We start from the raw sequence: 14,452 nt of genomic DNA on the forward strand, positions 1-14,452 counted from the left end.
CACTTCCCACACCTCTGGCCTATACCCCCGTTTTTCTACATACACACAAAAATAATGATAAATTCCTTTAAAAAAAAAAAAAGAAAAAGAAAAGTTAAGTGTTCGTGAAAAGGTGGTTGCTGAAAATTGCTGAGCATGGAAGTGACCTCATTTGACTTAGCTTATACATGAGTTTTTCTGGCTGCTGTGTTATATATAGACCATATGTACAAACATATACCCAGACCTTCGGAGGCATAGGAAGAAGCACAGGGACCAGTTAGAAGTTGAAATAGGGCAAAAAGAAGTTGATTTTAGGAATCCAAGTTAGAAGTGATGGGGCTTGGGGCCTCCCCGGTGGCGCAGCGGTTGAGCGCTGGGTTGCGAAGCTACCTGCGGCCTCTGCGGAGCCGGTTCGATCCCCGGCTGCTCCCCGGCCACCGGAGGAGGGTCCCACATGGTGTGCAGACCTCTCCTGCCGCCCGCTGCTCCCCTCAGCAGTGTACTTCGGTCCTTCTGCCTGCTCTGCTCCCTGCTCTGGCTCTGGTGAATTCTCTCACCCTCCCGCGCTTCTGACTGTACCCAGTGCATGTATAAACCAAACAAACAAACAAATAATAAATAAATAAGACATGCCTCTAGGAAAAAAAAAAAAAAAAAAGAAGTGATGGGGCTTGAAGTAGGATGGTGGCAATAGAGATGTGTATTCATGTGTACACAGCCACACGTTGCTGCGATATTGGGTAATTGTGTAGTTGGATTTATCAAGAGAAGTGTCTTTTACCAAGTGTCAGTACATTGAACTGAGAGAGAAGAAAGAAAGGAACTGACAATGTATATGAAATTTAAGTTGAATTATGAAGGCAGAGATGATATCACGGCCTGTGGTACAGTATTGGAACAGGCCGGACCAACAGACTGTGAGTCCCCATGTATTTACGATTTTTGGAATTCAGGAAGCAGAGGGCATAAGGTGGGAGGTAGGATTGATAGAGTAAAGGCCTAAAACTCAAGATTCAGATGTGTTTATGTGACTGGTATTAGAAAAAGACAATATACCAGTGGGAGTAAGTTGAGGTGGAGAGAAATATGAGGAACCAAGCACCAGTGGATTGAAAAGATCACCTATGAGTATGGTGGGATTACTAAGAATGAAGACAGAATAATGTCACAGTGGGTGGAAGAGGTGTGGGATGATATAGAGATTGACAGATGAAAACATTATTTGTATGAGTATTTTTGCCCTATTTCAATATTGCATGAGATTTGTGACCACCAAAATAAAAATAAAGCATTGCTAAAATTTATATTAAAATATATTGATAGACCACGACTTTTTTTATACTGAGCTACTTTTTCTCATTAGACTATTAAGTATGACTTTTTATTTGTCTTCTTATTGAAAAATTTCTCAGAGCAATGTTAGTTTTTCAGAACTGTATTTCCTTTGGGATGTTGTTACTTGTTACAGGTAGGTTCTCTGAGAAGCAGACAAAGATTGAGAGTAATAGAAATTCTAGAGAATGCACTTGGGATCAACATTGGTACCCCGGTTCTTGTATGCATGAATAAATAAATCTTGAAAAAAAGAACAAAAAGATCCCCTACACTTAAAAAAAAAAAAAAAGATGAAAAAGAAGCCCCAGTCCCAGGGCTTCCCCAAATGAAAGATTTCTTTTCATGAATCAAAGCAGCCAGGATAGGCACAGAGCAGGTGCAACTGTGAATCCGCCTTTCCTACTGCAAAAGTCTAACTTTTGCTTTCATTGTTGCAAGATACCTATTCAAGGTCCATGATGAGGGAAGGTGCAAGGTAAAGGTTCATGCCAATTAAATCGTCAACTTCTTAATCAGGAAATTAGTCACTTTTCTGGAATCCCCACGTAGGAAACTTATTTTACTCTTCTTTGCCAGAACCTCAATCTGGCACCACAGTTACATGGGGTCTAGGGAGATAAGTGTTTCACTGGGCACAATGCTGCCCAACGCAAAGAAGGATTCTGTTACTAAGGGGGAAGAGAAGATTGGCAGCTAGCAGTATTTGCGATGTGGTTGTTTTCATTTTTATTCTGAGTCAGTTTTCTTTATTAACTCGTTTTTATTTTTAGACTAGTAATTTTATTGTCATGAAAGAATAAATAGTTGCTCATTATACAAATTCAAAAAAATACAGAAAAGTAAAAAGAAGACAGCAGTAATTTAGCCAGAAACAACTAGTGTTACACTGGGTGAGCACATTCCATGCGTGTCCCTGTATGTGCTTCTGCAGATAAAAGGACGCGTGTGTAAGTGTGTGGGAGGAAGGAGTGAGACAGGCCTATGGATAAATGGACAAAACATTTTATAAGAACCTTAACGAATAAGGATTCCACTTATAAGTTCTTTTTAAGTAAGATTTTAATTAAAACATTAGATTCAGATTTACTGAAATCTAGAAGGGAAAAAAAAGAGACTTCATCTTAACAATAATGTGTCCCCAAAAATATCTCTTAAAAAAAACAAATTCTGAATTCCCCTCAAGTTGTCAAAACCCTGTTGTTGGTTTTAACTATAACTTTCACTTTCATACATTGTCATGTTTCTCTTCTACGAAATATAAGGAAATAAAACCCATACATTCCTACTCACATGCATCCTACCCATTTTTGTTAGTTTTATTTTTATTTGCTCAAGATAGATGTCCGTTATAGTATCTCCTGCAACTGAAAGTCCTGTCAGCTTTTGAATTTAGGTACTAGTTATTAAGAAGATAGGATGCTTTTCAGTAGTCCCATAGCCGTGGCTTCTTTATTCTGGAGTTATTTTGATTGGTTTATTGTTTCACTGAATTTTCTCAGCTCATTTTTCCAGAAGAGCTTATAGGTTCCAAATTCTATGATGTTTTTTGTTTAAATTTTATATCCAGGGCCTCCCCTGGTGGCACAGTGGTTGAGCGCTGGGCTGTGAAGCTGCCCACAGCCTCTGCAGCGCTGGTTCGCCGGTTTGATCCCCAGCCGCCAGCAGGCGTCCCACATGGCGAGACAGACCTCTTCTGCCTTGTCTGCTGCTCCCCTCAGCAGTGTATTTCATCAGTCTGCCTGTTCTGTTCTCCGGTCTGGCTGTGGTGAATTCTCTCACCCACCTTCTGACTGTACCCAGTGCTTGTATAAATAAATAAACAAACAAACAAATAAATAAATAAATTTTATATCCAGTCAAAATTTTTTATTTTTTAGGCTGGGGAAAACATACTGCCCATGTACCATTACTAAAAATAAGTATTTCATGTATAAAAATTCAGAGCTGAGGGAGTGAGAATCCTGCACTAAAGGCACTGGCTCACTGTAGCGTGCCTGACATCTGCTGCTCAGCTGTCACTTGCTAGGGAGAATGGTGGTGCTGGGAGATTGCAGCCCTTTCTTTTGCCACATTAATAGATCCCCAGTGACTTTGACATATTAATGCCTGCTTTTAAACAGTTTATGAATGCTTGAAGAAATTTCTCCAGAAAACCTATATCAAACATTGCAAATTTAACATGATTACTACTTTTTTTCAATTTTATTTTTAAACAATATTTGCTTCCCCCACCCCCTCAGGTTGAGTCCCCATAGAATTTCCTTCCCCAAGGCACCCGTGCAGCATCACCACAGTTCCCTGTGCTCCTCCCTCTTACCCTCTGATGCCTCTCCTTCCTCCTCCCCTACAGTATGTCTCTGATTTATAATTGTCTGTTTTTGCTTTGTTGTGTTTTGTACTTTTTTTTTTTTTACAATGATATCTTATTTGGTTCCCCTATATATCCTGTTTGATCACTACTCTGTAAGAAAACCTCTGGGGAAAAAAATCTTTGAATGAGCTACTATGTAGTTCATTTCACTTTTAATGAAAAAGTAAACTTTATATTTAAAGAGTTAGAAGAAATTATATTAAAAATAAAAATTTTGAATTTTTCACCGACATCTAAGACAATAAATCTTTACTGAATGTTCAGCTCAGAACCTGTAGTATTTGAATATGGGCCTCAAGGTTTCCCTCAGGTTTTGGAACTTAAAAACTGAAGATTTGACTAGAATAATCACATTTTTTCTAATTTAGTATATGTCACCAGGATAGCAATATTTGATATTTTAAATCAAATTTAGACTAGTTGTTAAAATCTATGCAGTTTATATTATTCCATTATACTGTGTCTTGGTATGTATTATTAAAATGTTCATAAAGTTGGCAGCTACTTTTTGATTCATTTAGATATTCTTGTTACTGCTATGAAAATTTAGAAGAATAATTTATTTACAAAGCACTAAAGATTGAAACTGTCCCAAGTCCACATTCTTCTCACATATATATTTAGCTACATTTGTCATTTGGCATTAATCTTGGGTCTGTTAGACTTTTGTGTCAAATTTTGAGATGATAATGGAAAACATTTCTGAGGGCAATGAGACAGCTATTGGGATGTTATACTTCAGCCTGTTTTGATGTCCTTGTTTATCTTATTGTTCTCATCATATTGCTTTTTAATTACCGAATACACATTCAACTTTGCATTTGTTGAGCTTTTATCCATTGTTTACACTACTTAGAAATCTTATCTGGAACAAAACTCATCAAGCCTGCAGCACTTAGTAAGCCAGCTCCCAAAACTGAAAGTTTCTTAGCGGCTCCTAAGAATTCTGAAGGTCCTACAGAAACTGATTCCGGTGCTCAGTTTCAGAATGTAAGTATTGAATTTCAAAATAATATTCACAATGTTTTTACAGGCTGAAATGATAAAAATAAATTACAATAATAAAATTTGTTTTGCTTCCACACTGATATTCTAATTGTTCTTATTGAATATTTATTTTGTTTAATAATAATATTATTAACCACGTTATTTTTATTCCTTGTGTTTTTTTTTTAAATCTTAAGTAAGATCTTTCAAATCTTACTATGTAAACTTACTATAATAAAGTGATGCTTTCCTTTAAAGAATTCTTCAGGATACCATGCTGGGAACAAGGAAGCAGAATTGATTATGCTTAAAAGAGTTCAGGAAGCAGAGGAAAAGTGGAAGAATGCTCAAGCCCTAATTGAGCAAATTAAAGTCACATTCTCAGAAAAAGAAAGAGAGCTAGAAAATAAGATGGAAGAACTAAAGAGTCAACAAGAAAAGGAACTCTTTAAACTGAGTCAAGACAATTATATTCTTCAAGCCAAGGTATAGACATTATTGTGCTATTCTTTTTTTTTTTTTTTTGATAGGTAATTTGAATACCTTGCTAAATGCATCATCATTCTTGTCCTGGAGCCATTTGACTTACTGTATAAAATATTCACATGGTTCCTGAGAATACCACCTTATAGCAGAGCCCAGATTAAACACCCTAGGGAGGGGAAATCAAAATTTACATTGGCTCATTTTGATAGTTTTCTCCTGTTCAAATATCATCTTAAAACAAGTTCTTTGGTTCATTGTTCTCCTGTTCAAATATCATCTTAAAACAAATTCCTTAGTTCACCGTGACCTTCAGAAAATACAAAATTTTAGAAAGAATTGCTATTGAAGGTCTAGATTCAGAGAATGACACTAAGTAGCATTTCTGAGTATAGAACCCTGGCACAAAACATCACTGTAATGATTTAACTGTAGTTTGTGTTATGTTCATTCCAGTGTGGTTATATGACAATTTGAAATTTTAAATCTTGCATTTTCCATTATTCGTAATTTCTCACTCATCATTTGGTCCCCAAATTAAACAATTTCTGTATTTTTTCAAAGTTAAGTGGCTTTGAAGAAACGAATAAAAAACAAAGGTGGTTACATTTTGAAACAAGTGATCCTGTTACTGAAGAAAAATTGAAGCATATCCAGAAAGAAATACAAGAACAAGAGACTCTTCTTCAGGGCTATCAGCAGGTACTGAAATTCTTAAGCACTTGTGGGTTTATTCTTGAGATATTTGGATTATAAAGTCATGTGAAAATATTTCTGTCTATTTAATAGGAAATGGGGACTCTGAAAAATATGAGGAAGTAATAATTTAACTAGTCTGCACATTTCTTATGGGAAAAATTTAAGTACTTGAGAGCATGGGTTCAGGATTAAAGAATCTATTTAGTCCTGCTCTACAACCTCGGAAAAATCTCTTCACGTCTCTTAGCCAGTTTATATATCTGTGAAATGGGACTGATGATAATAGTGGCTGCCTCATAAAGTGGTTGTGAAATTAAGGCAAGACAGTGTAAACCAACTGCTTAGTGCCCAGTGCACAGTAGCAGTCAGTGAATGTTGCCTGTTAATATTTTTAATAACCACGTTCCTTAGAAACTGTTCTGTTTTTCTTTAGTTTTCTATTATGCTTCTTTCGACTTTTACGTTCAGAAATAAGAATCTGAAATCAATTGTAACTTTACTGAGAGTGTAAAGAAATTTGAGTTAAATGAGAGCAAATCTGTGTGTCCTACAGAAAGCAGAGATGACCTGACCTGACAGCCAGGACAGGTTTCATGATCTTCAATTAGTTTTCTCCCTATCGCTTTCCTTTTTTTTGCTTCCCTCTTCTTCTTCTCTTTCATTACCTTTTATTCTTTTGATTACTATAGCCTCGGCATTAAGTCGCCAGTACCAAGCACTGTCATGCGGGCATATCCAGAGAAGGCATTACAGCAGCAGTTACTGCATCATTTACAATAATGAGGTAGAACAGACTGCCCTAGAGTCAGTGAGAACCTTCCAAATTTGCCATTCTGATCTTGCGATAGTAAAGACACTTTTTAGGGAGGATGTCAAAGACCCAGAAGTTAATAACAACCCCCTCTTACAAAATTCATCTTATCTATGTATGTATTTATTTTTCTATATTTCACTATTCTAATATTTAAGCACAGATCATCTGCCATACACTAGTCCAGACACAGTGAGACAGTCCATAGTTTTCATTAGATCCTTAGGGGTCCTTGGTTTTCATCAAATTCTTAATTTCAACGAGCTTAATAAGCCAGAGCACCTAAGCACATATTTAATTTTCTCCATCTGATCTCACTGTTAGTCACTCTGGCTCTAACCTGGTGATGATATGGGTTCTCTACCTTGTCCTGACTCTTTCAGAAACTCCCATGCTCACAGAAAGTTCCTCAAGCAGGCATGGACACTGTCAGGGCAAACATCACATGCCAGGATGGTATGTTCATTATTGATTTTGGGAAAATGGATATCCTTATCTTGGGAGTCCTCAATAGATTTGACAGGCCTTTAATGCTGAAGCAAGGGACCAGAATCAGGCAGACCAGCTGGCAGGGAGGCTGGGAGACTGGCAGCAACTAAGCCTTCCAGCTCCCGTGATCTCCATACTCTCTTTGTGGCTTCTCTTCTCTCTGGTAATGATCTTCCCCCAACATCTATACTTAAAGGTACTTGTGCCCCGTGCTCTTCGGCTTCTCGGCCCGGAGATCATAGGCATGCCTGCCCCGTGCTCACGCTCCCAAGTGCTTCTTGCAATAACACATTGTCACGGGTGGGCAGTGAAACCTGGGAGGAAAGCAAGGCTGCAGGTGGCAGCTGTAGAAGCTAGTGGTGGGAAGGGAAAAAGAGCCTTAGCCACTCCATTTTCCCTATAGACACTGATGTGGCTACATCCAATTTATTTCACTGCAGAAAGGCACTCCAGAAACAGAAAAAAAAGGATGCAAGCAGTCCCACTGGGTCTTCCTGCCTGTAGCTGGATGTGGTTGTCCTGCAGCCCAGAATCCTGAGAAATGCAGAGCATTGACTTTACTTTAGGCTCTTTGGCTTTTAAATTTTTGCAACTTTTTTTTTCCCCAAGTAAGCATTTTGAGCAGAATTGTTTTTAAGATACCAAGATTTTTTCAGAGATGATACAGAGTTTGAAATAGAGTTTGCTTACTTAATAATTGAAGACATTAGAAGACCTTAAAAATATTTACTATATCTGCTGTAAGCATATATACTTATATTAATTACTTTGATTTTAAATTAAGATGTAATTTTGTTTATAAAAGGAAAATGAAAAATTGTATAATCAAGTGAAAGATCTCCAAGAACAAAACAAGAAAAATGAGGAACGGATGTTCAAGGAAAATCAGAGTTTATTCAGCGAGTTAGCATCCTTAAAGTAAGTCTTTTTTTTTTAATTTTTTTAAGATTATTTATGCATACAAGAACTAGGGTGCAGGCCAGAGATGCGGGGGTTGAGAGGAATCACCAGAGACAGAATGGGGAACAGAACAGGCAGACTGACTGAAATACACTGCTGAGGGAAGCAGTGGGCAAGGCAGGAGAGGTCTGCTGTGCCATGTGGGTTGCTCCCTGGCCGGTCGATTGACTCGTGCTGCAGAGGCAGTGGATTGCTTCATAATGCAGTGCTTAACTCTTTGCGCCACCAGGGAGGCCCAAAGTAAGTCATTTTTAAATTCTTAAAATCAGACTGTTTCTGAGCAATTTATTGTGATAGTAATAATACATTTATGTTCTTTCAAAATAAATCAGAGAACAGATGCATAAAAGTCATTTGCTGTCCCAAGTAGCTGAAGACTCGGAGCCCACTAGAAACCAGAGTTTTACAGATCTGTTAGCAGAACTGCGGGTAGCACAGGTAAGTTGCATCAGGATTTTAACTATTAGCCTATTAGTGATAACAAAAATTATTATAAAAATCCCCATATGTGTAGAGATCCGTTTTGGTAATTTATGGAAAGTAAGGTCTGTTTATATATTTCTACCATTGAAAATTAAGAAACAAGGTTAGCATTTAGCATACGTGTGACCTTAACATGGGGAAAACAGTGTAGTGCTAGTTTCAGATGACATCCCCTGTATGACTCTACTTCTCATCAGGCATTTATAACATGGAGCCATCCTGGAGACACAGTTTACTTAGAGGATATAAACGTCACTGCAAGAAAGTTCCTCATTGGAAATGTAAAGTTAAAATAGGAAAATTATTTGAAGATAACTGTTCACCTTTAAAAATTAGTTGCCTTTTTACCTGTTGTCCACTCTTAAGAGACAGACTATAATGCAAACATTTGTGTCCTTCATACTTAATGCAGAGGTGAAATTCAGTAGCTGCTTCATAACTCCTTATTTTTATTGAATTGTATTGTAAAGAATATGGCTTTGATTTTGTAAAGTAATATCTTTTCAGTGCAAAAACTTTGAGGTTTGGGGCAGATAAATTCTGTTTTAAACAGAACAATTCCAGGCATTGCTGGTAGTACCTACCAGTAATTGTAATGATCAAAACCTGTGCCATATTCCAAACATCCCCTGTGGGAAGGCAGTTAATTCTCCCCACTCCCTCCTATTTAGAACTATGTCATTAAACTAAAAAGCCCTTCCAATCTAGTGGAATGTTTATGTAAATTAGAAAAATTCCCATTACATTTCCCTTTTTGAAAATTAGTATATAAAGTGAGGTTACATAGAAATATAACCATGCCATAACTCAGTAATTGAAGCTTAAAATTTTTGTAGTACATAAAATGCAGCTTCAAATGTGAATCAGCTAGGGAGCTTCAGATTTTTGTAGGTACAGAACAATTAGGTAGTTAAGCAAATAGAAAGAATAAATGGTTGGACCCACACTCTCTTAACAGTGAGCCTCAAAAATTTAGCAAGAGTGAAAAGTTATATTGCCATTCTTTATGAAGGCTTAGAAAACTTAATAGTTTCAGGCATAGCAGTTAGCTTCATTAAAAGACCATTTATTATTGGTGATCTTTTAAAAGTGGTGATTTGAGCTCTCCTACCAGCCTGTGACTATGCAGGTGTTTCTTTTTACAAACCGTTTCCTTTTGCAAAGCTGCAGCTCTCCTGCCCACCGGTGACTATGCAGATGCCTCTTTTTCTTTCTCTTTTTTCTAACCTGTCCTTTTAAAATGTAAAAATGAAATTCAACATTTTTCTGACAAACAGGAAACTAAGATTGCCACTAAAAGCAATGGGAAATGATGGCTTGAAATATAATAAACTTGTTGTAAGAGCATATCTGTGTTCTCAGAGGAATATGGTCTATAGGATATAATCATTCAGCAGTTTGTGTTGATGTGCCAAGTGTTATGGATGCATTTATAATACAAGAATTAGCAAAATACAACCCTGTTTTCAAGCAAATCTATGGTATGTCAGGTGGTGATGATTGTAGTGAGAAGAAAATTGAACAACTCACCCCTCCCTTTAGGCTGGGGTGTGATTACTGTTTTATATGGTCAAGGAAGGTCTTGCTGAGGCTTCCTTTGAGCAGAAATCCTGATGAAGTGAAGGAATGAGGCATCTGGCTGGCTGGGAGCAGAGCACTATGGGTAGAAAAAACAGTGAGTGCAGACTCCTATGGGTAGGCCTGTGCTAGGTGGATTCAGAGAACCACTAGGAGGTCTCTGTGGCAAAAGTGGGGTGGGGGTGCGGAGGGGACGATCTGCAGTAGATGTGGCTAGTGGTGTGGCCAAGGCAGGGTTATGTGATGCTGTAGGTAATGGTGAGGACTGGGTTTTCCTGAGAGGAATGGGAGCCACCACAAGATTTCTGACCAATGAGTGATACTAATAGACTTTTCAGAGAAATTCTCTGGCTCCTGTGAGCAGAATAGAGTTGAAGTGGTAGGCTTGGGGGTATAGGGTAAGTGGAAAATTATCAGGCTTTTCCGCCCTCCCGCCATTAGCATTAATGATGGATCCCTGCAGTCCTACATGTATGCCTGTAGGGTAAGTGAATAAGTATCAGGCTTTTCTGCTGTCCCTCCATTAGGATTGATGATGGATCCTTGAGGTCCTGAATGCATGCCTGATGGCGGGCACCTGGAGTAGGGTGTGGGCATGCGTAAGTGGATACACCTGTGCTGAGAGACCGGGCTTATAAGGGCGGTGTCACGGAGATACCAGGAGAACCACGAGAGTAGCAGAGAACAAGACCACCAGGGAACGCCTGAGAGCCCAGAAAGAGTGAAGACTTGCTGGGCAGGCCTAGCCTCCCAGCCCCCGGCACCCCTTGCCCTTGCCAGCCATGTACCTGGTAAATCCCAATAAAAGCCTGAAAAGCCACTGAGGGCTCCAGGACTCTCTCCTCCTTACCCTGTCTGCTTGAGTCATAGAAAACCTGCACTGTGCCCATTCCTGCCTCTACAATGCCTGATGGCAGACACCTGGAGTAGGATGTGGGCGTGCATAGGTGGGCACAGCTGGGCTGAGACTGATCTTATAAGGGCAGCGTCATGGGGACACCAGAGAACAAGAAGAACAAGTGAGCAACAGAATGAGAGTAGCAGAAAGCAGAACGAGAACGAGAGAATGCGGAGAGCCCAGAAAGAATGAAGATTTGCCGGCCCCCCGGGCTCCCCTGCCTGCCGTGTGTACCTAGCAAAAGCTCAATAAAAGCCTGAAAAAGCCACCGAGGGCTCTAGGACTCTCCTCTTGTGGTCTTCCTGCCACTACAGGGGGTTATTGCTGTAATCCAGGAGGGTAGGCTAATAGATGGAAAGCAAATCTTTAAGGTTGTGCAGGGTAAAATGATTGGAACTGATTTTAGTAGGCTATGTCAACTATTCTAGAAAGGGAAATAGTGATTAAATCCAAACTAAAATTTAGGAATTATTTAGCTGTAGGCGTTATAATATATTAGGTGAAAAAGAGACTGTAGGGTAAATGAAGACTTCTCAGGCTTTTGTACCCTTGGCCTCTGGGGCTATCACCAGAGGCCTTGAATGCAGGAGGCACTTAGGAGTGTGGGCGCAAGGCATGCATGCCTGACGGCGGGCACCAGAGTGTGGTATGGGAATGCATAAGTGGGCACGGCTGAGCATATAGGTGTGGTGTCACAGGATAGTGTGGCAGGGGACAGTGTAGCGGAGAGCCCCTGTGAGAGGAGACCATGAGAGGACACACGAAAGAGCCCAAAGAGTAAAGGATTCTCCAGGGCTGGGAGCTTCAAGGGCCCCCATCTCCCCACCACCCTCCTGGCACCCCTGCCTGCCCTGCACCTGGTTGCCTCACTACACATGTTGTAGAAAGATCATTAAAAGCCTGAAAAAGCCTCTGAGGTCTCGAGACTCTCCCTTGCCTGCTCTGCTTGTTGCCTGCCTGTGCTGCAGAGACAATCCCACAATTTGTTGTGTTTGAAAATAATTTGCTTTTGTGTTTCTTTACATATCAAGAAAGAAAAAAACAGTTTATTGGAAGATATCAAAAGATTGAAGCAAGACAAACAAGCTCTTGAAGTAGACCTGGAAAAAATGAAGAAAGAGAGAGACCAAGCGAAAGATCAGATTGTTTATGCTACAGGTAAAATGCTGGACTCTTAACAGTTTACCTTCATACTCAGAACTGTTCTAATCTTGAATTTAAGTAATAGCAATTGGATAATATAATCAAAATGTTATTCCCTTAAGTATAGTATGTTTTAGTATTTTTTTTAACTTAGTAATTAATGGTTATATGCATTGATTGGTTTTAGCAGGAGTAATCACAAGGTCAAAAAAAAATCAAGGGTGATTTTGAATTTGACATTGTGTGTTTAGTTTATACGCCTGTCATCCCAGCTCGACTGTGCCCTTCCTGAAGCATGGACTATCTTTTCATCCCTGGTTTTGAAATACAGGCTCTTGAGTGTCTGCCAAAGACACAAATCATACTGCACTGTATTTGTAGAAAACAAACATGGTGTTTCTTGGCAGGGAAAGCGAAGGAGAGTAAAATTAAAATTCAGGAAAATTACAAGTGTACTGAATAAGGGTTTGGGGAAGAGTTGCTTTTAAACTGGGCCTACACAGGTGAGGAGATATAGAAGTGACAAGATGGAGGGAGACAGTGTTTCTTGAGCAAGGTATAGAGTGCACCTATGGATCGGCAGCCAGTAGCAGAGCACAGGCCAGACTTAGTCAGAGGAGCCCTGGTTTGGCAGAGTAAGGATCTTTGTTGTGTAATGTTATGATCAGTGTGAATAAAATATGTACAGTAAAATCCATTCCTACCTGTCCATAATAAAATCACATTTTCTTTCCTCAACTTTAAGATGTAACAGTAGTAGCCATCACAGAAATCATTGTGTTAAATGAAAGCTTACACTGTAAACACTAGTTAATGTTTGCCATTGTTACTTTTTAATATAATCATTGGCATTCTTCATTTTTACTCTCTCGAATCCAACATTTATTTTCCTATGGAAACTACTTTCCTTTTATGATAAAAGTCAGCAGGAAGATACTACCAAATTTCTATGTAGCCGATTTTGCTAAGAGTTTGAAGATTTGAATTGTGAATACAGTCTTGTCCCCCTTAACTGGTAAATGAAATGGATACTACCTTGCATATATCAGTTGTTTTTTTGCCTCTTGTTTTTTCATAATGCTTTCATTAGACAGGCATTGGTTTTAATTTAAAATTCTTAAATTTATCATATTTGCATGTTTTGAAAAATTGCAGTCAAGTTACTGAGTTATCTTGTAGGTGAAAAATTGTATGAAATAAAGATTTTAGAAGAAACACATAAACAAGAAATTAGTCGTCTCCAGAAAAGATTACAGTGGTATGCTGAAAATCAGGAACTTCTGGATAAAGATGCAGCTCGGCTTAAAGAAGCAAATGAAGAAATTGAGAAGCTAAAACTTGAGGTGATCATTCAAATGTTTTTGTAGATGAACCCCATTATTTTCAACTATTAGTTCCACTTAGTCTTTTTGTGTCATCAAATCTATATTGTTAATGAAAATAAGGCCAAGCTCCTTTATCACAGACTGCCAGGTCTGCATGTGGTCAGACCCCTGCTTATCTCTACCTTCTCTGGTACCACCCTCCCCCAGAGTCCCTTCTGTCTGCCCATGTTGCATCTCACTCTGATTCTTGAACATACAGGTTTGTTTCATTTATTTTGTGTTGGCCTGGAATACTTTGGCCTCAGTTCTTTCCATGTCTCACTCCTCTTTCAAATCTCAGCTGCCAATCACACCCCCACTGACTCTTCACATTCCTTCACTCTTGTTTTATTTTCTGCAGGGCACTTGTCAGTTTCAGAAGCTATTTATTTTACTTATTGGTCTACTGTATTCGCCTTTCAGCTCTTTCCTTACACTGGAGCATAAAAGCACCAAGAGGGATCTCACTTTCTTGTTTGCCCCTAGTATCTCCAGCACAGTGCAGGATCTGAATAAACGAATGGATTGGCTTGCCATCCTCCTGGTGCTTTATGTTTTAAATATGCTTCTTAACATGTTCTTTTCGTATTGATAGGTTGAGAAACTGAAAGCTGAATCTGGAAATCCATCTATTCAGCAGAAGATACGTTTAAAAGATAAAGCAGCTGATGCCAAAAAAATTCAGGATCTGGAGCGACAAGTATGTGTTAAGGGTAAATTTTCACTAAGGAATTTTATATACAGTACAATTTCATTTTCTGCTTTAGGAGGTCTTACATTTCTGCTTTAGGAGGTCTTACAAAAGGAAGAAATTCTTTTTGATCATTTATTTTAATATAGACCTGTCCCTATTTGCTTGATATACAGTA

At 38.8% G+C, this 14,452-nt stretch overlaps 1 protein-coding gene across 2 annotated transcripts in view; it reads left to right on the forward strand.

Moving 5' to 3' along the window:
- CEP162 (centrosomal protein 162) overlaps positions 1 to 14,452 on the forward strand; it is a gene marked incomplete at its 5' end in the record, with an annotated part of 72,786 nt that overhangs the window by 38,613 nt on the left and 19,721 nt on the right. For both annotated transcript variants that reach the window (XM_084228413.1, XM_084228414.1), the window contains 8 exons: positions 4,545 to 4,678; positions 4,934 to 5,161; positions 5,723 to 5,860; positions 7,963 to 8,075; positions 8,450 to 8,555; positions 12,108 to 12,234; positions 13,399 to 13,562; positions 14,179 to 14,283. In XM_084228413.1, the coding sequence (XP_084084539.1) occupies positions 4,545 to 4,678; positions 4,934 to 5,161; positions 5,723 to 5,860; positions 7,963 to 8,075; positions 8,450 to 8,555; positions 12,108 to 12,234; positions 13,399 to 13,562; positions 14,179 to 14,283 (1,115 nt within the window). The remainder of the gene's footprint in view (positions 1 to 4,544; positions 4,679 to 4,933; positions 5,162 to 5,722; positions 5,861 to 7,962; positions 8,076 to 8,449; positions 8,556 to 12,107; positions 12,235 to 13,398; positions 13,563 to 14,178; positions 14,284 to 14,452) is intronic.

The sequence above is a fragment of the Talpa europaea genome (genome assembly GCF_964194135.1).
Source record: "Talpa europaea genome assembly, chromosome: 2".
Lineage (NCBI taxonomy): Eukaryota > Metazoa > Chordata > Mammalia > Eulipotyphla > Talpidae > Talpa > Talpa europaea.